Source organism: Crotalus tigris, unplaced genomic scaffold (assembly GCF_016545835.1).
Source record: "Crotalus tigris isolate CLP2741 ecotype Arizona unplaced genomic scaffold, ASM1654583v1 scf7180000024427.8105951120:4207309, whole genome shotgun sequence".
Lineage (NCBI taxonomy): Eukaryota > Metazoa > Chordata > Lepidosauria > Squamata > Viperidae > Crotalus > Crotalus tigris.
The window spans coordinates 2,795,482-2,822,203 of record NW_024100595.1 but is presented as its reverse complement, the minus strand read 5'-3'; the positions used below and the strand labels follow the sequence as shown (position 1 = coordinate 2,822,203).

The following is a 26,722-nucleotide window of genomic DNA, read 5'->3' as shown; positions in this document are numbered from 1 at the left end:
TTTACATTTCTATAGTAGTATGCTCTAGCCCAGTGATGCCGAACCTTTTAGAGACCGAGTGCCCAAAACTGGCCCCGCCCCCACTCCACCCCCTGCCCCCCCACCCCGTCTGCCTGCAGGGCCACTCACCACCTCCAGGGCCCGCCGCAGATCGCCCAGGCAGCCAAGCAGCACCATTGCAGCCATGCCCTCTGCCCATGCCCCGCAGCATCAACTGTGCATGATGGGATGTGAGGGCAGAGTCTTGTCTATGCTGCCTAGCTGCCATGTCCTTGGCTGCACTGCTCCGCGTGGGCCACGCTTGGGGGCAACTCTCTTCCAGGGGGGCTGCTGGTGAGGAGGGGGTCACAGGAAGAGGCAAGTCTGGGGCAACAGCATGTGTGCCCACAAAGAGGGCTCCGAGTGCCGCCTCTGGCACGCGTGCCATAGGTTCGCCACCACTGCTCTCGCCATTTCTGTATTGGCAAATCAGTGTAATCGGTAAAACCCAAAATCATAACATCATTTTTTTCCACCTCAAGCATAAAGTCCAGAAACGGTTTCCAAGTAGAAACAAAAGTACTTATGTTCTTTTATTTTATCAGTACAGTCAATTTGGCCACCTCTGCTGATTCCATTAGCTTTTGCAACCCTTCATCCATGGTGGGAATCGAGGCCTCCTTCCACTTTTGTGCATAGAGCAATCTTGCTGCCATTGCCATATATAAAATCAGAATTCCAATTTTTTCCCCAGTTCTCTTTCCATTAAGCCCAGAAGGAAAGTTTTTGGTTTAAATCTTTATGTTCACTTTAAGAATTTTCACCATTAATATATGAATCCTACTCCAATATTTCTTTGCCGAAATCCACAAGTCTTAAAATTGCCAAGTTTGGAGAGCCCTGGAAAACAACTGTGATGAGAAGTTGTTTCTTAGAGAATCCTAATTCTTTGGCTCTGGTTGATAGGGTGAAACAGAGACTGGGAAAAGAGACAGAGTCCCCATTTCCTCCTTCTTGAAACTTTTTAACTTGCCTGCAGGTAGTTCTCAACTTACAACCATTCAATTAGCGACCATTTGAAATTATGATGGCACTGAAAAAAGTGATTTATAACTGGTCCTTGAACATTATTTATTCAATTTGTATCTCAATTTTATTATTTTTACAAATAACTCATGGCGCTAAGCAAATCTGAAGCACCTTCCTTCTCCTATTTTCCCCACAACAACAGCCCTGTGAGGTGGGTTGGGCAGCGAAAAAGTGAGTGGTCTAAAGTTACACAGCTGGCTTTCATGGCTAAGGCAGGACTTGAACTCACCACCTCCTGCTTTCTAATCTGGTGCCAATTTAAAGCTTTCCGACTTAAAACTATCACAGCATCCCTACGGTCACATGATCAAAATTTAAGTGCTTGGCAACTGGCATGTACTTATGACAGTTGCATAGTTCCGGAGTCATGTGATCATCATTTGCAACCTTTCCAGCCAGCTTCCGACAAGCAAAGTCAGTGTGGAAAGCCAGATTCACTTAATAGCCAGATGATTCACTTAACAACTGTGCAACTGTGCAAAAAGGTTGTAAAATTGGACATGACTCACTTAATAACTGCCTTGCTTAGCTATTTTTATTATGAGAACACACGATTCGGATTAACCTTAATCCCTGTTCTTAATATACTCGTTTCCTGCCTTTTTTCTAATTGCTAGAATCAGAAACAAGAGGATAAAAGAAAGTTGTTGTAAAAGACAATTGGAAATCATTTGTTGATATCTCTTTTTTTATTATTTCTGCACTTTTGGCCTCGTTTTCTCTTTCTTTCCTTATTTCTTTTTCCTAATTATCAGCGTCTATCAGTTTTTTACCTTGTGAGTTTTTTTAAAAAAATCTAAACACAGTTATGTTAAAAAAAAGAAAGCTTAGAAAATAGAATGACAATTGAAAGCAGGAACAAGTTAAGTATGGAAGTCTAAATTAGGAGAAAATTTGATTGGTTAATTAAACTTTCTCTGAGGTAACATGAAAAAAATCCACTGGACTGAATTAGGCAGGTTCATTTGCATATCCTGCTAGCCACAGACCCAAAACCACGCCAATAAACATTTTGAGGGCCTTCACGATGCAGACTCTGTTTCATCCCCATGGAGGCAACCTAGATTTCTCCCTTTTTTTGTACAGTTTTAACAGACAGAATAGGTAGTCCTCGACTTACAACAGTTCATTTAGCGACCATTCAAAGTTACAACAGAACTGAAAACGGACCTTTTTCACATTTATGACCATGGCAGCATCTCCAGGGTCCACATGATCAAAATTCAGATGCTTGGCAACTGACTTGTATTTATGTCGGTTGCAGTGTCCCGGAGTCACGCGATCCCCTTTTGCGACCTTCTGACAAGCAAAGTCAATGGGGGAGCCAGATTCAGTTAAGGACCATGTTACTAACTTAACAACTGCAGTGATTTGTTTAACAACTATGGCAAGGAAGGTCATAAAATGGGTCAAAACTCAACAAAATGTCTCCCTTAGCAACTGAAATGTTGGGTTCAATTGCGGTCATAAGTCGAGGACTGCCTGTATTCCATGGATATTTGAAAAGAGCACTTGACTAAAATTGTGGAAGAGATGTGTTTGCTTTGCCACCAGTAAGTTTATTAAAGGTTTTCTGTTGGTTGTTTTCAACAAGAGGTTCTTCGTGGCTCCGCTTTCTGCTGTTTTTAATGGGAGGGAGACATTTTGTGTACTCCAGTGGCTACTTTAAGGCATTACCAACTATATCCCTTGGCTCTGAGTGCTGCTATTACTTGTGCCTACTAGCGGTGCTACTAAAACTCTTCTTTTTATTTGTCTGTTTGTCACCTTCAACTAGTAGAAACAATGCATCATAGGGCAACATGTTTTGAATCAAGTTACCTCAGATTTGCTAACTTAAAGAATGTGTACAAATCCGGGACTTGATGCTCCTACTGGTGGACCTGCTGATGGAATTTTGAGAACCTAATCAATGGATCTATTGATGGACTTTCGAGAAGCTGAGAAACAAAACTAAGAAACAGAGGTCAGCAAGATTATTAGGAAACAGTGTCATTGCTAGGAGGAGATGACTCTACATTTTGTGAGGGTGGGTCAATGGCGTGATCAGCTCCAGCCTCCTCCAGCATCTGCTTGTATTGACGCTTGAAGAACCCAACCTAGAGAGAGAGAAAGAGAGAGAGAGAAATGAAAGTAAGAGGGACAGAAAGCAAACATGAGCTTTCTCCTCCAACAAAATAAGAATACCAGCCCTTAGTGCAGGGTTTCCCCAAGCTTGCCAACTTTAAGATACACGGACTTCAACTCCCAGAATTCTCCAGCCAGTCATGTTGGAATTCTGGGAGTTGAAGTCCACATATGTTAAAGTTGCTACAGTTGGGAAACCCCACCTTAGTGCTTAAGAGAGCTGCCAAGACTCAGGGGGCTATGAAAACCACACACTGACATTTGGCCAAGGCCTTAATTCCTACCTCCAAGAAGGATTGACGAACAACTAAACTCCCTTGATGAGAAATCTTTTGAACATGCAGGCAGAAATCTTTTGAACATGCAATCAGAACATAATTGGGGGGGGGGTAGCAAGAGCTCCATTCTCTACCCTTTCCCTCCCCAGGTTCCACTTCACCTTATACAAAGCTGCAGCTGTCAGAGCTAGAAGAATTAGGCCTCCAAAAGAGCTGCCAATGATAACTGGGAGGCTGTTGTAGATCTTGACCAGCTCCACCATTGTCTGCACCTGGGAATGGCGGGAAAAATAATGCTTTAGAGCAGTGTTTCTCAACCTTGACAATTTTAAGGCATGTGGACTTCAACTCCCAGAATTCCACAGCCAGCAACGCTGGCTGTGGAATTCTGGGAGTTGAAGTCCACATGCCTTAAAATTGTCAAGGTTGAGAAACACTGCTTTAGAGATTGGGCGCAAGTCTGACCGTCCAGGAATCCAGGTGTCAAGGACCAGTTCTAGCCTTTAGACATCACTTGCCTCCAAGGATTGGGAAAGAAAGTCCTGAGGCTCAGCTTCCTGACCACACCCCACATCATCCTCGGCTTCGTTACCTGAGTTTGTGAAAAGCCCTCTTGCTGTGTGTATTTTTTCTGGTCATAAGAAACCTGTGCGGAGCTCACCAAAATAATTTTCTTCTGTTGGATCTGGAAGCGAGATGCGTTATTTTTGAACGATGACATGCTATTTGTTTGTGGGTTTTTTTGGAAGAAATGTTATTGGTTTTTTAATTTTTCAAACAAAATGCTCAAGATACACCATGGTGTTAGGGTAGTCAAACATCCCAAAACAAAACATATATACATAATTCGGTCAATACATCTAATGTTCCCTCTCTTTTTCCCTTAAGTAACCTAATTTATTAAAATTCTAGCTTAAATGTATTACCTATACCTGTTTTTAAAGCTTTAAAAATTAAAAATTTACACTATCATAATCAAATTAACTTTAAGTACAAACATTATCAGTTCAGGTATCCCTTCCAAATATAATCTAGTTTCTTAATTTTATCCTAAATCTTATTCAATTCTTCCTCCACTAATGTCCCTTACTTAAAATAACATATTAATATCCTATGGATATCTAGTCCTTCAGTTAATCAATCTCTTTAAACTAACAGAAGAAAATCAGACCTTAAATCATTTCAATCTATTAAACAAAATTCAAATTACATCCAGTAATTTGCTATTTGTTGAGGAGGAGGAGGAGGAGGAGGAGGAGGAGGAGGAGGAGGAGGAGGAGGAGGAGGAGGAGGAGGAGGAAGCTGAAATAAGAAATCATCCACCTCAGCACAAGTTATTTGAATGGCACAACCCTTAATAAAGCTTAATAAAAACCTGGCTATGTACCTGGGCCTGGGGCTCAGAATGCGTTAAGGGCCCCGTTACTTGGCTTAACAATTAGTTGATGAATCATCCAGGCTGCCAATTTGTGCTTGTTTATTTTATGGACACTTTTATTGCTTTAATGTTTTTTAAATAGCTTGAATTGTTTTAGAATTTAAGAATGATAAAATTGTAAACTGCCCAAAGTCACTTGGTTGAGTTGGGAGGTTACAGATATAGAATAAACAAATACATAAATAAGACTGTGTTGTACTGACCTAATTTATAAGGGCAGTTATAAGCTGTTCACTTAATGTGATCATTCAAAGTCTCTAACCGTTTGTGTATTGTTACAAGCCTGCACTTTAAGTGGGAAATAGTGCTTTAAATTCATTGGCTGCCGCCTAGGGGGAGTCCGGTATAAATAGAAGCTAAACGGTTGTTAGAACTGCTTCTGTGTTGATTAAATAAAGAACTGTTGCTTTCACTCTTCAGTCTGATCAATGCCTCACCGATCCCAGTATTTAATAAAGACCCTTTGAGCTTTGGGGTGGAGAAGGACTACTTGTGAATATCGCACAGTTCAAGAAATCCAGCCTCTCTACCTGAGATGTCCAGGTGAAACTGAGGTCTCCTTTGATCCCGAACTCCAGTGGCCTTTTGTGTACCTTCAGTGACAAAACATCGCAACGGATGATTTTGCAAGAAGCAACGGAGCAGTCCTGGGGTAGGGGTGAGGGAGAGTGGAATAAAAAGATATGCAAGATAAAACCAAAGGGGGAAATCATACAAGGGCAAAATGACCCTTGACCAGGGGTAGGCAACCTTGGCTCTTTTATGACTCGTGGACTTCAACTCCCAGAATTCCTGAGCCAGCTATGAAGTCCATGATTCATAAAAGAGCCAAGGTTGCCTACCTCTGCCCTTGACAAACCATAATTCTGCACTTTCAGTATTAACTATGGAATTGAACATCTTGATAACCTCTATTGTTTCCTTGTTTATGCCAGCTTTCTAGCTTTCAGGGCTGTAAAAGATATTTATTTTTCAAAAACTTTCCAAATGATAGGGTAACTTCCTTAATAGAGTATAGATCAGTGGTTCTCAACCTTTTTAATGCCGCGACCCCCAACCGGTCGTAAGTCGAGGACTACTCAACTGGTGCAGCACCGTTTGCAGAATGGGACTTTTGGCGGGCTCAACAGGGCAGAGACAGCCTGGACAATTCCTATTGGCTTTTGAAAGCCAATAGAATTAGACTCTATTCAAGAGAGTCTATTCTATTGGCTTTCAAACGCCAATAGAATAAAAGGGAGTAGCACAGCTAAGGAAAAGGGGGAAAAAATGGCGGACTGCGTTGTTTGGCGACCCCCGTGAAATGGTCGTTCGACCCCAAATGCGGTCCCGACCCACAGGTTGAGAACCACTGGTATTAGATATACTATGTGCCTAGACCAGGGGTAGGCAACCTTGGCTCTTGTATGACTCATGGACTTCAACTCCCAAAATTCCTGAACCAGCATGGCTCCGCTTGGAAACCTCTCCCTTTCCCCTCAGCATGGCTGGCTCAGGAATTCTGGGAGTTGAAGTCCACGAGTCATAAAAGAGCCAAGGTTGCCTACCCCTGGCCTAGACACAATATATTTTGAAGGCCCTTATAAAATGTTGATTGGCAAGCTAGATAAGTATGGGTGACATGATAATTAAGTAGATACATGAGTGGCTCAACGCATGTATCCATCAACAATTCCTCCTCAAACTCACGAGAGATGTCAAGGGAGGGGCACAAAGTTCACTCTTGCGTTCTGTATTCTTCAGCTCTTCCATTGTTATTAAATTATATGGCTGATGGAATAGTTATGAAATCTGCAGATATCACAGAATTGATTGGGACATCTAGAAGCCTAGTAGTCCAAAATAAAATCCAAACCTATCTTGATAGATTAGAGGAAAGGACTAAGCAACAGAATTTAACAGAGACAAGTAGAAACATTTACCCTTGGGAAACAAAAATCAGAAGTCAGAAGTGAGTATCCATATCCAGAGGCCATCTATAAGTTCCCTTAATTTGTATAATGTAGATCAACTACAGAATATCCATGGAGCATGACTATTTTTTTCAAGAATCCTTTGTCCTTCCTGAGGATTCTCATAAATCAATATATACGGTATGACATCTCTCAGAAAGAACTACAGAATGCAGTTGGCCCTAAAGAAAAAGACCAGCAGGCTTACCAGCTGGAGTTGTGCCTCATTTGCCGGAAGATCCTTGGAATCTGAAGTTTCTCTCTCCAAGACACACATGGCAACTTCAGGCTGCAGAAAAAGAGAGGTCCGGTTATTAGTAGCAGAAGGTGATGGATGGAGCAGAAGACAAATGGCGACATATCTTGCTTCTTCTCAATAAGAACTTTGCTTCTCCAATTCCTAGTTCCAAATGAGTTCCAGAAGCTGGAAGAAGAATCTTCCATCAGGTTTTATAGATCCTCAGATCTTTAGTGGGGGGTTCAACCAAAGCACTCCTTTAAAACAAGGCAGGAACCCAATTCTCATTGGTGCGACTGATCTAGAACAGGGGCTTTTACAAACGCACTGCACACCCACATAACAGAGGTTTGTTATCAAATCAAAGCATGTGAATGAGTCAGCCTGGACCAGGGGTAGGCAACCTTGGCTCTTTTATGACTCGTGGACTTCAACTCCCAGAATTCCTGAGCCAGCATGGCTCAGCTTGGAAACCTCTCTCTTCCCCTCAGCATGGCTGGTTCAGGAATTCTGGGAGTTGAAGTCCACGAGTCATAAAAGCACCAAGGTTGCCTACCCTTGGCCTGGACAGTCTGGTGAGGTGGGTCAGATCACATTACAAGGTGAAATGCTTCACCAAAGGCCAGCAACTGATCCACTCTAGGTGAATATCTCCAGCACTCATTTTCTCAGCCGGTGTGTTTGTGGGTGTGTTCTTCAATGGATTGACCAGAGGGCCACAACAAGATCATCCAACATAGATAAGCATACCTCAGAAGGAATAACTTGAGACACATTCCAAACCAGAATCCCTTTCAGTTTTACTGGGATCTGAAATGTCACCGTGAAAGGGATGCTTCGTTCATGAAGATTCTTCACCTGAAAAAAGAAAACAAATTCTGATCAAGCATTTCTGCTATTTTTCCACCAGAAAGAGGTCCTTCCACTCTTCCAGTGATGTTGTATAAGAAAGCAAAAAGAAGTGGTAACATCAGAGGTCACAAAGTACACCGTGTCCTTGAGGATGCAAGCAGAGAAAGGAAGGGAAGCATGTCACAGAATTCTTGACTTGGAAGGGGCTTTAGAGGTCATTGAGTCTAACCCCTTGCTCAGGGCAGGAACCACTAGAACACTTCGGACCATGACCTCTTGGCTTCAAAAGTCTCTTTCAATTAGATTACCAACCTAATTGATAATTAGGTTGATAATTAGCAAAGAACTCCTTCACCATTATGTGCAAGGATAATATTTTCAAGGATGGTTTATAGTTTTATTTAATTTATTTCATCTTGCTATCCATCTGAAAAAGACTAGTGATGTGACCTAGGTATGATCAATGCTCACTATTTCGATGAAAATTAGTTGTTCACCATTAAGTTCAACTAATTACTTCATGTTAGACGTGAAGGCATAATGACTGATGCTGTTGTCCGGGTGTAGATTACTCTGTTGGTAGGTCTACGCAAGCTCCATGGAATACCAGTGTAGTGGCATTACTTTAGCCTTGTAATATACCTCATTGTCATTCTATGGTTCCCCAAGTGCAAATGTAGCCCATACAGAAGGAGTAGAAAAAGATCAACGATATTTTAAAATACATGTGCTTTAAATGTAGTTTTCAACTTACAGCGATTCATTTAATGATCATTTAAAGTTACAATGGCACTGGAAAAAGATGGCTTACTGTCACAGCATCCCCAAGTCACATGATCAACATTCAGATATCTGGGTATATCTAGTTTAACGAACAGAAGGGTGAGGGGGGACATGATAGCAGTGGTCCAATATCTCAGGGGCTGCCACAAAGAAGAGGGAATCAAGCTATTTTCCAAAGCGCCTGAAGGCAGGACAAGGAGCAACGGATGGAAACTAATCAAGGAGAGAAGCAACCTAGAACTAAGGAGAAACTTCCTGACAGTTAAAACAATTAACCAGTGGAACACCCTTCCCATATTTGAGGGGCTACCACAAAGAAGAGGGAGTCAAGCTATTCTCCAAAGCACCTGAAGGCAGGACAAGAAGCAACTAATCAAAGAGAGAAGCAACCTAGAACTAAGGAGAAACTTCCTGACAGTTAGAACAATTAACCAGTGGAATAACCTGCCTCCAGAAACTGTGAATGCTCCAACACTGGACATTTTTAAGAAGAGACTGGACAGCCATTTGTCTGAAATGGTATAAGGTTTCCTGCCTGAGCAGGGGGTTGGACTAGATGAACTCCAAGGTCCCCTCCAACATCAACCTCCTCACTATTACTATTACTACTACTACTACTACTACTACTATTATTATTATTATTATTATTATTATTATTATTCAACCCTATTTAAAGGAATACCCTTTAAAGATGGGTGGTGACTAAGATGTGTGGACTTCAATTCCCAGAATTCCCTAGCCCCATCTTTCTCCTCTTCCCACCAACCCGCAGACTACAGTTTCTTCTTCCTTTTGCCCTTCACCTCATATCGGTGTTCAACACTCTTTTGTGCATCTTCTTGGCCAACGGTGAAGTTCACATACTTGGTGGACTCTTCGCCCCTGAGAAGAGAAAAGAATTTTTGGTAGAAATGGAAGATTCCAGAGATGGCATCCTTGAGAGAAGGATGAGGTTTGCAGAGTCCACATTCTATCTCCTTTTTAAAATATCCATAGTCACTTACATGTTGATAAGTAGGTATACAGCATATCTGACAGGCAAAGTGGCTTCATAACTGATGTCCTTGGTGCTGGTGTTCCCATTTTCACTGGACAAGTGGAAGAAAATATGTTTTCATTTAATCAGGAAATTCTAAAACAACGTACGTATATTACTCTATCATGTGATGCGTTTTACATCTCAATCCCCATTATGCAAAAATGCTTTGACAGAATATATAGCACGAATCTTTAGCTAGGTTTTTTTTTGCTTCTCAGTCAAGTTCTGTCTTAATATGAATCTTCCTTCATTTTTCCCAAGGAACAGCATTCTTGACATTTTAAAATTTCTAATGTTTCATAAGCCTGGGAGAAAAACTGTGCTGGAGGACCCACAGAATTAGTTACAGGCAGGTTAGAAATTAAATCCCAGGATGACAACAACGCCCTACTATAGAGAAGTGTACAATGTTTTTGACCTCTTTGTAAATCACTTTATTTCGGCTAAATATTCTTTTCTGCTGCCCTCAAAAGGATAAAGGCGGCCAGTAGAGTTTTACTAAAAAAAAAATATGATTTACATTCATGCATTTTCAAACATTTGGTCTTTGAGGATCACGGTCGACCTGAATTTGCCTTCTGCAAGTACCAGATCTCTACTGAGGACACAAAAACATGTCCTTTCACATACGGTATAACACTGAGCAAGCTTTTTAGGTTTCATTACTTTTGTGCATACTGAAGTATACTCAACTGCAATGGCTACGCTGTCCTCAAGGACAGTGCTTTTAATTTTCCTATTGAGAAATCCCTATTAAGTCTTCACAGAAATTTCAGGGTACCCCAATAAGACAGCTTGAAAGCTGTGCAGTAGAGTCTCTCACACCACACGGCTGGCACCCAAATAACTCAAACCTTGAAATAGTAACATCAGGGGTTTCTTGATGCTCTCTGAGCTTGGTTGTTTTCTTGCAGATGCTTCATTACACAAACTAGTTTACATCATCCCTGCTAGCACTGATAATGTTACCTAGTTTGCGTAATGAAACGTCTGCAAGAAAACAACCAAGCTCTGAGAGCACCAAGGACCTCTCATTTCAACTCCAAGCTACAAATATTCTCCTTTATTGATAGTTATCTCAGTTACACACACACAGACACACAGAACCTTATTGTTGGCCACCAGCCTCCACTCTTAAAAGCAGCTGAATACTGTTGGCTTCTATTAGCCCACAAAACCCAGGAGCATGGATGTTACCTCTCAGCTTTGACCATGATCTGCAGTGTATTCCCTAGATCAGCATCTGGGAAGACATCAAAGGTGGCAACAAAAATAGCCTGAAACATGCAAAGATGGGGAGAGTAAGTGGTGTACAGCTACAGTCATCCTCAACTGTTGTGGAATACATAAAGCAAGCAGATCTCACCTCTGCTCCACTCCAGAAAATAGGGTGGTTGATGTTACAGGTGGCGTTCCGGCTGGCCTCTTCTTCCAAGGCAGGGGCTGAATGGCATTGGACCCGTGTCACCTTTCTGCTGACCTAAGACAGGAGTGCATACAAAGTTTTGAGAAGAGGAACATAATGTCAGTCTTACTAGATAGCCCAAATAGGAAACACAATCAGATGAACTAATTCTAATGCATAATGCATAATGGAATTTGTTTGAGAGCTGAATGCAACGCAATTTCATTTTAATGTATGCTGATTAGTGTACATTTAAAGTGACAATAAAGTTTCTATTCTATTCTATTCTATTCTATTCTATTCTATTCTATTCTATTCTATTCTATTCTATATAATGCACTGGGGTAGGAAAATCAAAGGATAATCTAGGACAGGGGTGTCAAACTGCCGGCCCGCGAGCTGGACGTGTCACAAGGAAACCGCGCCCACCCCATTGCTGGCAATGGGGAAAAAGCTCTGATACGTCGCATGACATCACGTGACATTGCGAGTTTGACATGTCTGATCTAGGAAAATGGGGCTTTCCTATATAGAAGACACTCTGTGTGAATGTGAAGAACAATCTAACACATTTGTTACTGTGCATAAAACATCCTTCAATGTGTATGGAGGAAGACCATACGTTGGTGAGAGAAAATGCTATTGACATGGCCCATTACTGGGTAAATGTCATTTAGTTTTAATACTATTTATTTTATATACTTTTAAATGTGCTATATTTTTATGACCTATCTTATGTTTGTTTTACTTACTCAATGTTGAAAGTTATATGTCTGTAGTTTATAGGTGCTTCTGACACGAATAAAGAAAGACAACGTAAAGCTACATTAACAGAATCTATCAGGTCTGGAAGTACAATTCACCCATTGTAAGATGACCAACTTTTTTACAATGAAAAGGAGGACACAAATAAATTGAAGAAAAAAATATCGTAAATAAAAGAAACATTTTATTCATTGCAACAATAAATACAGACAACTTGCATGTGCAAAGTTTGCCAGCCGGGTGTTTTGGCGCGCTCAGCAGCAATTCCTATTGGCTTTCGAAAGCCAAGAGGGGGAGTAGCACAGCTCATGCAAAAGTTGAAAAAAAACCATCAAAAAAAGGTGCTGGAATGCCATTCTGAGCATTCTATGAGGAAAAAAAAAGCCCTGCAGATTAGACTTCAAATATCGAAAAGGAGGACATGAAGGAGGACACTTTTTGAGGGAGGACAGAACTTACAAAAGGAGGACTGTCCTCCCTAAAGGAGGACGGTTGGTCACCTTACCGATTGTCACTTTAACAGCTCAAGAATTTAGGGAGAGTGCCTTCTGAGCCTCTTGGTCCACACAATATGCAGCTCTGGGCTATGCTGTCTCTTATCTGACTGTTCCCTACTGTAGATAGCACGTCTAGCCTAGTCTCCCTAGGTCTTTTCCACATACCATTATATATACCGTGTTTCCCGGAAAATTTCTCCGGCACCGACAGCCCCGCCCAGCTGGCCCACGTCTTCTCCAGCCAAAGGAGCAGCTTCATTCTGCAGCTGTGAATGGAGCTCTAGCCTGCATTTTGCACTCAGGCCTTTCCAGAAGGCCTCTGCAACCAATAACCAAGCAATGGATTCTATCCATAGCTCAGTTTTCGCCTGCAGAGGCCTTGTGGAACCGAGGTATGGATTGAATCCATTGCTCGATTATCGGCTGCAGTGGTCTTCCGGAAAGGCCTGACTGCAAAATGCAGTCCTGGGGACACCGCAGAAGTGGGCCAATGAGGAGAGGCCTGGCTGCTAGATAACTAGGTGTGGGTTGCGTGGGGCAACTCCACACCCCCCACCCTAGCTTGATTTTTAGGTGTGTGCCTCACCGCAAAACTAGGGCTTATTTTTGAGGTAGGGCTTATATTAGGCCCACCCCCAAAAATCAAGTTAGGGCTTATTCTCGGGGTAGGCCTTACTTTTGGGAAAACACGGTAGCAACCCAAGTAGGCTCCGCCCCTATTCTGCACCTCTGCTGGCATCCTTTATTCTCTTACCTGTTGTAGCAAGGTGACTTTGCGATAAGAGAGCCCTGCAGGGTAGAAGAAGCGTAAAGTGCTGCGATAGGAGTCCTCCCCGTGGTTCTGAAGGGAGGCTGTTATGGTGAACTCGGGAGTCAAACCCACATCTAAAGTTTGCAGGCTGAGTGGGAGTGAAGAAAAGAAACTCTGGGTCCTGGTTAGAGATCTCAGATCAAGAAGATCATACACAGGCCATGACTGATGAATCAGTAAAAGAAAATCAATGCTCTCAGTATTTACAATTATAGAGGTAGTCCTCGACTTACAACAGTTACCACTTTTTCACTTACAACAGCACTGAAAAAAGTGACTTATGGCCATTTTTTACACTTATGGCCTTTGCAGTACTGCCATAGTCAGGTGATCAAAATTCAGATGCTTGACTGACTCATATTTGTGACGGTTGTAGTGTCCCAGGGTCACACGATCCCCTTTTGCAACCTTCTGCCAAAGTCAATGGGGAAGCCACTTAACAGCCATGCTACTAACTTAACAACTGCAGTGATACAAGTGTAGCAAGAAAAGTCATAAAATGGGACAAAATTCACTTAACAAATGACTCGCTTAGCAACAAAAATTTGGGGCTCAATTGTGGCCATAAGTCAAGGACTATTTGTATTTGCATATAACAATATCAAAGAAAAAAAGACACCCCTTGCCATTTGTCACTGCTGAATTTGTTAAGGTCCACCTAAAATCAGTGGCCCTTAAATTTGTCATGAGCAACTTCTCACATTGCTTTCAATAGGCCTTAGTGCATGTAACATAGAACTTGATCCAACCCTTTCTCTTTAATTGAAGATTAACTGAAATCTTATCAAGAGTGTTTATCAGTCAAGGAATTCCAAATCAATAAGAGCTTATTCCATTCAAACAATTAGTTTCAAGGCACTTTGTTATGTTTTTAACTTAATAGGGCTCCAAGCAGTACTGTTTGATCTAATAAGCACAGTATATGTACAGATTGGTGATAACATTGTACAAAGCAGTACTATTGATATAACCAATCAGAATGAAAGAACAATGGATTCAAGTTTAAATTTTAAAATCTCTATGGAGTGGTAAGGCAGGGTATCTGTCCAGTGGCTGGATGAATTTATAACAATTTTGCATAAAGGACTGAAAAATGTTTTTGTCACAGAATCCTTCCCAAAGTTGTTAGAAAGGGTAATTTGGTAGAACATTCAAAATTTGGTCAGTTGAAGTATGGCAAAGAATAGATAATAGAAACGTAAGGCAGAAGGGGTGAGAGAAACTATTTCTCTTACCCTGAGAAAGTAAACGAGGTTTGCAAAATGTCTTCACATAGCCCATCATCCCCACAGTTCTTCTCAAAGGGGAGCTGAAAGAAAGAAAAAAAGAAAGAAAGAAAGAAAGAAAGAAAGAAAGAAAGAAACTTAAAGACAAAGTACACCTCAGTTTTGATGATTTGACTCTTTTCCTTAAACCTTGCACCAACATTTTCTTCTTCTACGGCATTGGTTTCCTTACCTATGATAACCATTTACAGTACAGTAATTGTACAGTACCTGAAAGGCAGGTCAAAATCACTATCAGAGTTAATGGCATTTAATAAGGGGAACCCAGAGCTCATCTGCATTTGACCAGCTTCCCCTTCTTTCCTGCCAGACAGAAATTTCTGAAAGTGACAGAAATGGACATCCTGCTGCTCCCACTGCCCTGCTGTAGTCCCACTTGTTACGGATGTGTGATCTTCTGTAACTAACTAACAAGCCTAACTCTCTTTGTTCCTCTCCCTCCACCTATTCCATTGAGTATAGAGGAGGGGCCCTACTTGATTACAAAGGTGGCTAACGCGTTTACTTGATTACCGTAAATGCCGGTGTATAAGACGACTTCTGCAAGCGCTGAAATCGGCGCCAAAGACGGGGGTCGTCTTATACGCCGAGTTGTCTTATAAGCTGGAAATACTGGTAGTTTCCGGCGTATAAGACGACGTTCTAGGAATGCGGCCCGGCTATAAAGACGGGGGTCGTCTTATACGCCGGGTCACCTAATACGCCGGCATATACGGTAATGATCTGCCTTCTCCTCATACAGGAGTGTAAGGTGGCATACCTAATGCTCCCTCCCCTTATCTGTCCTCACAACACCAACCCTATGAGGTAGGTTGGCCTAAAGACACCTAGTGAGCTTCCACGGCTGAGGGTGGACCAGATCTTGGGTCTCTTTGCTTCCCAGGGTTATCAAACTGCTGGCCCGTGGGCCGGACGCGTCATCAGGAAACCATGCCCACCCCATTGCCGGCAATGGCAAAAAAGCTCCGATACGTTGCGCGACATCAAGTGACGTCGCGACTTTGACATGTCTGTATCTAGTCCACACCTTCACCGCTAAATGTCTATGGAGATTCTCAGTCATCCGGGTCATGGTTGTCCCAAAGATGTTTTTCAAAGGCAACTAGACTTTCTTTGTTTTTGCCTTAAGACGTTTCACTTCTCATCCAAGAGGTTTCCATTCTTTCCATTCCAAATACTTCCATTCTCCACCATTCTAGTCTAGTGAAGAGAAGGACCAGGGGAGACGTGATAGCAGTGTTCCAATATTTGACAGGCTGTCACAGAGAGGATGTGGTCAGCCTATTTTCCAAAGCATCTGAAGGCCAGATAAGGAATAATGGATGGAAATTGATCAAGGAGAGATTCAACCTAGAAATAAGGAGTAATTCTCTGACAGTGAGAACAAACAACCAATGGAACAGTTTGCCTTCAGATGTTGTGGGAGTTTTATCACAGAAGAGACTGGACAACCATCTGTCAGAAATGGTGTAGGGTCTCCTGCTTGGGTGGGTGGGGTTGGACTAGATGACCTACAACTATTCTATTCTATTCTATTCTATTCTATTCTATTCTATTCTATTCTATTCTATTCTATTCTATTCTATTCTATTCTAAAGCTTCTTGGATGAGAAGCGAAACGTCTTCAAGCAAAAATAAAGTCCAGTTGCCTTTTGAAAAAGCACCTTTAGGGTGATCTTCAGCAACATACACCCTGTTTTTTGGACTAAAAGAGAGAGAGAGAGACTGGCCCAAAGATCCTAGGGACCTTCCGTGGCCGGAGGTGGGGGAGGGACAAGAACGTGGGTCTCCCCACTCCTACTCTACCACCTTCTCACCACTATACAACATGGCTCTTAGACTGAGAGGGATTGGCCCAAAATGCTCTAAGAAGCTTCTATGACTGAGGGCAGAAGAAAACCTGGATATCCAAGCTCCTAGGCCAGGGGTAGGCAACCTTGGCACTTTTATGACTCGTGGACTTCAACTCCCAGAATTCCTGAGCCAGCCACGCTGAGGGGAAAGGGAGAGGTTTCCAAGCGGAGCCATGCTGGCTCAAGAATTCTGGGAGTTGAAGTCCACGAGTCATAAAAGAGCCAAGGTTGCCTACCCCTGGCCTAGGCCAACACTGTAGCCACAACCCTGTTCCAGCTTTCAGGGTGAGAGAAAGGGACTGGGCCCCAGACGCTTAGTTAGCTTCTATGGCTGAGGAGGATTACAATCTGGGTTTCCGCCTCACTCCTGGTCCAACACCTTCGCCACTGCAACACACCGACTCCGACTGTTGCTGGCTTTTGGGGTATCATGATAAACCTCAAGGATAGTCACCTCGGCTGTGTAGTTTTGCTTTGACTGTTTGCTCAGGATGGGCAGGAGATCTGGGACTTTGGCGATGGATTTTCCTGTGAGGTTATAATTCAGCCTTAAAGTGATGGGTGTCAGGGTATCCTCAGTGCCAACCTGAGAGAGGCAATACAGAATTTTTTTAAAAAAAAATATGCATACAATAATCAGCTCCTTTTGTAAAACGAACGAACCACTTTTTTTCATTGTCAACAGAATGAATTACAGATAGCCCTTGACTTACAACTATTTGTTTAGTGACCGTTCAAAGTTACAACAGCACTGAATAAAGTGACTTATGACCGTTTTTCGCAACTACAAGCCTTGCAGCATCCCCATGAGCATGTGATTAAAATTCAGGCATTTAGCAGCTGGTTTAAATTTATGATGGTTGAAGTGTCCCGGGATCATGTGAAAGCCTTTTGCAACCTTCTGACAAGCCAAGCCAATGGGGAAGCCAGATTCATGTAACAACTGTGTTACTAACTTAACAACTGCAGCAATTCTCTTAACAACTGTGGCAAGAAACGGCCAAATGGGGCAAAACTCTCTTAGCAACTGTCTCACTTAGCAACAGAAATTTTGGGCTCAATTACGGTCCGGGATTACCTATATTTTTTTTAACAGGGAATATCTGTTCTTGAGCTAAACAACGTTGCCAAAAATGCCATCAGCACCACAAATATTGTTTCGCTGTATCCAAAGCTTCTTACTGCCCACCCTAACTCCCAAAAAATAATGAAACTGTGCAGACATATGAAAGTGGCAACATCTTTAAATATGTATATCCGGAAGACATCTTCTTAACAATGTTATATTTCTGGACTTCCGGTTCGTCACACAGCTGCCATGGACGGTTGGGAGACTTGCTCTCTCTCCCCCGTTCAGTTTTGCATTGCTGGGGGGCCCTGAAAAGGGCCAAAAGTCACCCCAAAGAGGCGACCAGCAAGGGGGGGCTTTCGCTGGATCCCGGGAGAGCAACAACTTTCCCGTCAGACCAGGCGATTCCTCCAAACTGGCGAACGAAAGGAATGCCATAGAAATATGGCTCGTCCCTAGGCTGCAAACAGCCGAAGTCACACTACCATCTGGCAACTTCAAAGCAGCATGGACAGGACTGGGTGAGGTTTGCCTCTCTTACATCCTAACTACTTAATTACCTGCATAAGCTGCTAAAGTACTTTCCCCCCTGTGGTGAGGGAAGGGGGATTCTAGCCCTCCCTCCAGAAACAGCAACTATCAACCACTTGGGAGTTTACTGAGATCTTAATTGGAATCCTATTTCCTAAAATTGGTGGATTATAAGATTTGCAACTTTCTGCTCTCTCTATATATATTTCTTCCTTGATTTTTATTCTAATTACAATTGAAGATTTGGGGTTCCCCCCCCTTAAAATAGAGGGGGGAAAAACCTAAAAAGATCCAACTAACTCTAAGATGTAACCTACTATTCTCTAAGAGACTTGTTGACAGCTTTGAAAATAGATAAGATACAAAATAACCTTGAAACACCATCTGCAAAATTCAGCTCAGCTCCCCATTTGGTGGACTTTCTGACTGTCAGTTTCTTTTTCTTGAGTTTAATATATTATAATGGAAGGAGAACAGGAAAGGATTTCTTCTACAGAGGAAGTACAGGAACAAATTCTTTGTATGTTAAAAGTGATGATCCAAATTCTATGTATGCAAGCTCTGGATATACAAACTCAAACTATGACTTCAATCAAAGAATTATCTATACAGAATTCTATAAAGAAAGTGAATCAACCAAATTTTATGACAGAAGACTTAGATACTCAACAAATACAGATAATAGAAAATACAAAAAAGAAATTGATAATAGAGAACAAGGAAAGGACATTTCTTATAAACCAGAAGGAATTTGAAGATATACAAGAAAAACAGATGAAAGAGAAGATAAATACTTCGGGACAACTGCATCAAACTGGAAAAATAAAGAGACTACCAGCTAAATCAACTAGTCCTCTTAAGAAAACATCAACTGGACGTTCTTATCAACATCAAACAATAGCCACAACAATACAAGGAGATTTTTTTGATGATTTAAAGGCAAAAATACGAAAAATGGTCTGGAAGAGGAAAAAAGCTAGAATAAGTTTGAAAAAGATTGGGGTTCTGATCTATATATGAGATCTAAAATAGAATATATCGAAATAGATAGAATATGTATTCTGAACACAAGACATGGTAACGATTTGAGATAAAGAAAATTTTGGTTATATAAAATCTAGAAATATGTTGAAATAAGAATATTATATTGTCATTAGATGAATAAGATAGATGGTAGAATTTATATATAAGGTGTGTATTTAAAATATTAGAATGTATGAGCAAATTGGGATAAAGGAATTGTGTTTAATTAAAAAAATTGGAAAAATTAAATATTATTTGTAATCTACAAATAATTAAGATTTGAATTTAAGATATTGTTATGAGTTGAGACAAAGCTTAAGTAAAACTTAAAAGTATAAATACTAATAATTAAATTTGTATATGGGTGTGTGGTATAAATATTGGTTTATTTTTAATTTTTTTTCTCTTTCTGGAAAGGAAGAAAGGAAGGAAGTAGAAAGAAGAAAAGAAAAAAATTATTAGCTCCAAATGTGAGATAGGAGACTTAGAAATTGGGATCATTTAAAACCTGGAAATGATAAAGATTAAATGTTAAACTTAAAGATCAATGGGAAATTAAACTTAAGAAAAACTTACTAGGTTATTGTCTAAAAGGTGGAATGTCAAATTAATTAAGATATGTATAGACTGAAGATTATTGATGAATACTAGAAAGGTATTTTTTGTTTGATTAATAGAATAAGAACTGTATTGGTTTGAACATGACAGTAGATATCATGGGGAAAAGAGAGGGAATTAGTTTGTTGTAATAATTTGAGATTTGTACTGATGATATTCAAATGTAACGGAATTACTGTGCTCAGCCGCCACACTACTTTTCAAATATGTAAATGTAATATTGTAAAATCAATAAAAAACTTGAAACTGAAAAAAAAACGTTATATTTCTTATCAAGATTTCCATGCACTGAATGGCACAAAACACGCCCCTTATGGAAATATGGCATCAACAGATTTATTTATTTATTTATTTATTTATTTGTCTTTCAGGAATCTTCAGCGAGGTTAATTAAAATTCAGCCTTGAGATGTCACAGATGGAGGCAAGTTTTATGATTTGCAAAGGAAGGGAAGAACTCACTCTTGGTAGCCATGGTAGCTAGATAACTTGAGACTTCAAGAGGATGAGTTCTCTGACTCCCTGGCCCATGTGTCGGCAACCCATGGATCTGGAGCCACATGCGGCTCTTTGAGGCTGCTCCTGCGGCTCCCAGCCTCCTCTGCCATTTGCAGAGAGAGAGACAGAGGCACTTGCACTTCCCTTCTCTCTCTCTCTCTCTCTCTCTCTCTCTCTCTCTGTGTGTGTAAAAAAGAGTGGCCTCACCCTGTTCTCCAATGAGCTGACAAGCTTATTGGGCAGGACTCCTGCCTTGGCTGCGTCTCTGCAGGAAGCAGGAAATAGGAAGGGCAGGAGAGAGCAACCCAATAAGAATGTGTGTCAGCTTGTTGGAGAACAGCTTGAAGCCAGCTTGCCAGGTGAGCAGAAGATCGGAGAGAGGGAGGGGGAGAGAAAGAGAGAGAGAGAAAGAGAGAGGGAGAAAGAGAGGGAGAGAAAGAGAGAGGGGGAGAGGGGGAGAGAGAGGGGGAGAGGGAGAAGAAAGAGAGAGAAAGAGAGAGGGAGAGAAAGAGAGAGAGGGAGAGGAAAGAGGAAAAAGAGAAAGAGAGAGAGAGAACTCATGCACAGCAGCCTCTATTTCTTTTTAATTAAACTCTTTAATCAAGCTCCCTCCACTTGCATGCACGCACAAGTTTTGCGGCTCCCAGTGTTTTCTTTTCTCTGGAAAATGGGTCCAAGTGGCTCTTTGAGTATTTAAGGTTGCCGAGCGATCAAGACCAATCAGATCTCAAGTGATCGATGTAAAAAGAAAGAGGACGTAACGCCAACTCACAGATAGTTCAATCTGATGCTTCTGACACTTTCGCTCAAGTCCAATCGAAATGTTTGCTTGCAGGATGGGAGACTTAGAAGTGAAGGAGGCCCGAGCTTTTATTCTGTGAGAATCCAGGGTCAGGCGGTAGGAAAGCTCACTACGGATTTCATCTGAGTGGAAAAGAAAGAAGAGCTTCAAATCTTTCCTCGTGGACCGCTGTTCTTAGAAAAACGTCTGCTCTCAGCAGAGTGTAAAGGTTTCTCTCTGTTAGGGGAAGGGCAGTAATTCCCTTTCCTTTATCTGTTCCAGCCCCATGTTTTTGCACAGGCTTTCTTGAGAAATGATGGTGTCAATATTTCATCTGAATTTAATAAAACCATGGGACTCTTGGTGCTCTCTGAGCTTGGTTGTTTTCTTGCAAATGTTTCATTACCCAACTAGGTAACATCATCAATGCTAGAAAGGGAGTGGGGCTTGCTCTCTGTTTATATACAAGTTACAAGATGTGTTGATGGGGATGATCTTGGTAGTTCTGACTTGGTAGGTCCTTGATTGGGGTGTTGTTTACTGCCTGATTGCTAGTCTAGTGCTAGTCTTGGTGTTAACCTCTGCTTATCTGGGTGTGGATTGCTGGATAGGAGGTGTTTGGGTCTTTTTGTTTCTTTTCTAACTTTTGAGTTGTCTCTTTTGAACGGTATGTAGATGTTGTTTATCTCTATGTGCCTGTTGATGGCTGATTTGTCTGAATGCGAGGTTTCCAGGAAATCTGTAATGTTTTTTGGATCGGTCTAGGATGCTCACTCTTTCCCAGGTGAAGTCTGGCCCTGTGCTGTGCAGTTAAGGAGTTTTCATCATGTCTGCAAGAAAACAATCAAGCTCAGAGACTACCAAGGACTCCACAGTTCAATCCCGGGCTACAAAGATTCTCTTCTAATGTACTAATAATAATGAATAATCTGAGGACACAAGAGCCATTTTGCAAATATTCAACTAAGTATAATTGGTGACAGATTATTTCTTTACTTTTACCCAATATCTACAAGGGAGAGGTGAGTTATGCTGGGAAAGGAAAGGAAAATATCAAAATGAAGACGTTAAATGAAAAGTTAAAATAAGACATAGTGGCAACTGACATCTGTTCGGCCAGTCTTTTTCAATTTAACAACTGTAAGATGGATGGACTTCAACTCCCAGAATTCCATGCTGGCTGGGGAAATCTGGGAGTTAAAGTCCACACACCTTCAAATTGCTAAGGTCGAGAAACACTGTGTTAAATTCTTCACTGCAGGAGAAGGCGTGTGAGAGATTCCCTCAGTAAATACGGAGAAATACCAGAAAAGATGGACCAGCAACATGGTGGTGGAAGCAGGGGGCCAATAAGAGGTCTATATCACACACCTCTTTGCATATTTAAATTAACCAAGGATCTGCCCTGCATGAGTTTGAAGGATGCGGACTGCTGTAGGACCCCAAAGGACTGCAGCATTTCCCATCACCTAGGAAATCCCGAGTGACTTTTGAAACAGTAAAGCACACTTCTGCCACGCTGGCCACATTTTCCCGAGATGTTGGCCTCTGCCCCTGGAAGACTAAGGTTGGGATGGAAGATGGGTAGAACACGATGGAGACCTTCACTTGCAGAACAGGACGAGACCTGGAGGCAAGAAGAAAAGGAAAGATTATTTTCATTAAGATACTGTGTAATCAGGAATCAGCATCGAACATAAGCTAGCAGAAAACATCTAAGCCGATGTTTCTCAACTTTGGCGACTTTAAGATATTGAGACTTCAATTTCCAGAATTCCCCAGTCTGGCTGTTTTCCTTTCAGTTGGAGAATTCTGGGAGTTGAAGTCCAGACTTCTTAAAACACTGATATAAACTGAGGGTGCATTACACGGCCATGGCTTCACTCCCCAATCTCTGAGGAGAATTTTTTTTACCATGTAGCAAGTGACCTCATTGGTGTCAATCTTATTATCCTCACTTCTTCCACTGGGTCAAACCATGCACCCTCCAAGAGCAATGCCAGGTTTCAAAAACTGGCTTTAAGCCAATGTCCTCCCCCCTCCTCCAGTTTCACTGTTGTTTTGCTGGGTTGGTGAGAAAACCACCATAATAGATTTGCTAGTTTCAAAAGCAGAGGGCCTTCAACTTCTGCAGAAGTGTCCGAGCCCATGGAACCAGAAGACAGGATAAGTGGGGGGGGTCCTGCCAATGGGAAACTGCCTAACTTGTAGACCCCTTATGTTTATGATAACATTTTCTCCAATGTGGCAGCTCAGCTCATTCACCAACCCAACAGATTATGAGTTGAATCAAATCCACTACAGGTACAGGAGGAACTGGAGGAATCCCGAGTCTCTATGTTTTGTAGTCAAGAAATGCAAACAGTAATATATATATATAAATATAATCATGCCTTAATATAATCTTCTCTAGAGAAGAGAGCCTGGGCCTGATTGCGCACATTTAAGAAGGCGGAAGAACTGGGAGAAAAATGGGGCTGTCTTCCTTCCTTACCTCATCAGCAAAACTCTTCCTTGTTGTCCCACAGTGATGTCCTTCAGACCGTCTCCCGTAAGATCTCTTCCTCCACTGAGGGCTTGGCCAAAATAAGAAAACTGTCCAGAAAACTTCAGTCCCGCAATGCGCTGTGGAAAGATCAAGGAAGGTAAGCAAGGAAAAAGATGAGGGTCACAAATGGCTATTACACAACACGGATGCTGCAACAGTTGTAAATACAAGCCAGTTGCCAGTTGCCCGTGGGAATGCTGTGACAGTCATAAGTATGAGGACAAGTCATAAGTCACTTTTTTCAGGGCAGTCATAACTTCAAAGTGTGTGTGTGTGTGTGTGTGTGTGTGTGTGTGTGTGTGTGTATACAGGTAGTCTTGACTTGCAATAGTTCATTTAGTGACTGTTCAAAGTGATTAATTGTTCTAACAGTCAGGAAGTTTCTCCTTAGTTCTAGGCAGCTTCCCTCTTTGGTTAGTTTCCATCCATTGCTTCTTATCCTGCCTTCAGGGGCTTTGGAGAATAGTTGACTCCCTCTTCTTTGTGGCAGCCCCTGAGATACTGGAACAATGCTATCATGTCTCCCTCATCCTTCTCTTCATTAAACTAGACATACCCAATTCCAGCAACTGTTCCTTATATGTTTTAGCCTCCAGTCCCCTGATCATCTTTGTTGCTCTTCTCTGTACTCTTTCTAGAATCTCAACATCTTTTTTACATCGTGGTATGGGTAAATGGTACAGGGTAGAGTTTTCCCAGTAGATCAAGAGGCACCTGGACACCGCCCCACTCTGTGGTTCATGCTTTTGTTTTTTAATGACAACTCAGAAAACACTGCAAGGGTGTGTAAGGGCGTGGTTTTGAGGTTCTGCAAAGAGGAAGTGAACAAAAGATGGCGATTGTTGAGAAGAGTTGTGCAAAGGCGCTCTTAGATGTCTTCACGGCATCGCCAAGTCTTGCTTCCAGAGGAGAAAGAGAGCCATTTGATCAAGCAAGTCCTAAGGATCGGCTCACCTGAACATAACTGCGCTTGATGGATGCCCTTTTTCCTGAAAAGATATACACGGCTCCTGCATTCTCGTCTTCCAAGGGAGCCCCAATGGCTACATCTGTCCATTTGTCCCCTGTGATGTCACCCACTTCTGCCATGCTGGCCCCAAAGCGACCAAACAAATGTCCTGGCTCTCCTTTTAAAGCTGTGTTGCTGTCTGTGCACGAAAACGCTTCCTTCTGCAAAATGTAAGAAAAACACACTGGAATGCAAATGGATTTCTCAGAAGGCAACCCCCATAATATGGGCTTTACAAATTTCTCAAAAGTTCTAGATTATACTTCGGTATATTTTATTAAACATCTCTGAACATCTCTGTATTATGATACAATTTTGTTCCATCATGGACTGCCATAATTCCCCAAGGAATCCCCAAGGAATTCTGGGACTTGTAGTTTAGTGAAGGTTCTGAACACCTAGCCCCGTGGTGGCGAACCTATGGCACCCGTGCCACAAGTGGCACACAGAGCCCTCTCTCTGGGCACGCACTCCATCGCCCCAGTTCTAGACTTCAGCTGGGTTTTATAAAACCTTTTCGCTTTAAGGCCTCCACTGCCATGTGCAAAAAAAAAAAAAAAATAAGTTCAATCAATCAATCAATTTCAACTTCTCGCAGGAAAAAAAAAGATCTCGCAAAGTTGGAATGGATTGATTGAACTTTTTAGTCCCAACCAGTCTTCCATTACCACCGCAGCCATGTCCACCCAATGGGGCACATCCACCCAATTGACCACACCTACACAATGGGCCACACCCACCCGGCACCCGACAATACATAAGTGGGTTTGGGGTTGCAGTTTGGGCACTTGGTCTCTAAAAGGTTCGCCATCACTGCCCTAGCTTTTCCTTTCATTGCATAAACCAGGGGTCCCCAACCCACGGTCCGTGGACCAGTTCCAGGCCGCGGCATACTAGCAACCGGTCCGCACAAACAAGCAAAGCCCCATCTGCGAGATGTAGGCAGCACACAAAACCACACACCCTCCAGTCCATGGAAAAACCTCTCTCCACAGAACCGGTCCCTGGTGCCCAAAAGGTTGGGGACCTCTGGCATAAACCATCATTTCTAGAATTCCCCAGAGAGAATAACCCCCATTTGGGGTTTACTGCATAAATGGATCCTCAGTGTTTCATATACAGTTTTATGTCAAGTGTCACACTCATTTCAAATATTTGTTTACTGTATTGGAAATCAGCCTTCAAAAAATATCAAGAAATATAGGTAGTCCTCGACTTACAATGGTAAAGGATTGTAAGCCTTCCATCCTTTTGAGGATTTATGCCCAGTACGGTCATAAATCAGGACAGTTGAAAAGTGGATTAGCCATGTCACCAGCTTGATTTTATGACTTTTTTTGCAGTGGTCATTAAGCAAACGCCATGGTTGTTGTAAAGCAACTGTCACAGATGTCAAGCAAACCAATTGTTCGCTAAGGGCTAGTTTTGCCAAAAATCAGAAGTTTTTGGCAAAAACATTGTAAAATGCGTTCATATGAACACAGGATGCTGTGAATGCAAACTGGCTGCTAATGCAGACCAGAATTTCAGAACCAGGTCACAAACAACCTTAGTAACTCCAAAGAGTCACTAAGCAACCAGTCATAAAGCAAGGACTACCTATAATAAACACAAAAGTTTCTCCTCAACCTGATTTACAATATATACCGAGTGCAGTACTGCAGGTCACTTTAGCTGACTGTGTTCAGCAGGTCAGCGGTTCAAATCTAAGCGGCTCAAGGTTGACTCAGCCTTCCATCCTTTCGAGGTAGGTAAAATGAGGACCCAGATTGCTGGGGGCAATGTAAATATATATATATATATACATTGCTTACTGGTGTACACCGCTTAGAGAGTGCTTGCACTTAAAGCGGTATATAAGTCTCATAAATAAATAAATACCTGGGAATTTCTGAGCAAATGTTGGAAATCATAGAAACTCTAGAGCTGTCCGTCTTCCACCGTCATTTATTCTCTGCTTCATAGATGCAGGAGTCTCTTACCTTAACAAGACAGATGTGAACCCTTCCACCTGCAGTGGCATCGTAGTACATGGGAGCGCCAACCAGAACTAAATCTGTGCTTGTGTCTTGATTGAGGTCCACTGGGCAGAGAGTTGCCCCAAAGTAAGAACCAACCTGTTGCATCAAATAATCACCTCTTAATTTCATTCTCCTTTAAAAAAAATGGAGCAAGATCATCATTTGCATATTTTATGTTCTAACTGCAGAAGCCGAGATGTTACTGCCCGAGCCATGAAGTATTCTGTTTCTGA

The 26,722-nt window shown here is 41.9% G+C and overlaps 1 protein-coding gene across 1 annotated transcript in view; it reads right to left on the bottom strand.

Annotated features, from left to right (window-relative positions):
- Positions 1 to 2,443: 2,443 nt before the first annotated feature.
- Positions 2,444 to 26,722, bottom strand: part of LOC120302202 (integrin alpha-D-like) — a 57,381-nt gene continuing 33,102 nt past the window's right edge. The window contains exons 13-31 of the mRNA XM_039330279.1: positions 26,451 to 26,585; positions 24,414 to 24,629; positions 23,406 to 23,536; positions 22,381 to 22,538; positions 20,903 to 21,054; positions 16,847 to 16,978; positions 14,489 to 14,562; positions 13,197 to 13,341; positions 11,142 to 11,255; positions 10,973 to 11,052; positions 9,741 to 9,824; positions 9,540 to 9,618; positions 7,852 to 7,959; positions 7,072 to 7,152; positions 5,372 to 5,558; positions 5,101 to 5,114; positions 4,066 to 4,224; positions 3,635 to 3,745; positions 2,444 to 3,167 (exon numbers count right to left, since the gene is read on the bottom strand). Coding sequence (XP_039186213.1) covers positions 3,048 to 3,167; positions 3,635 to 3,745; positions 4,066 to 4,224; positions 5,101 to 5,114; positions 5,372 to 5,558; positions 7,072 to 7,152; positions 7,852 to 7,959; positions 9,540 to 9,618; positions 9,741 to 9,824; positions 10,973 to 11,052; positions 11,142 to 11,255; positions 13,197 to 13,341; positions 14,489 to 14,562; positions 16,847 to 16,978; positions 20,903 to 21,054; positions 22,381 to 22,538; positions 23,406 to 23,536; positions 24,414 to 24,629; positions 26,451 to 26,585 — 2,280 coding nt within the window. The 3' untranslated portion in view covers positions 2,444 to 3,047. The remainder of the gene's footprint in view (positions 3,168 to 3,634; positions 3,746 to 4,065; positions 4,225 to 5,100; positions 5,115 to 5,371; positions 5,559 to 7,071; positions 7,153 to 7,851; positions 7,960 to 9,539; positions 9,619 to 9,740; positions 9,825 to 10,972; positions 11,053 to 11,141; positions 11,256 to 13,196; positions 13,342 to 14,488; positions 14,563 to 16,846; positions 16,979 to 20,902; positions 21,055 to 22,380; positions 22,539 to 23,405; positions 23,537 to 24,413; positions 24,630 to 26,450; positions 26,586 to 26,722) is intronic.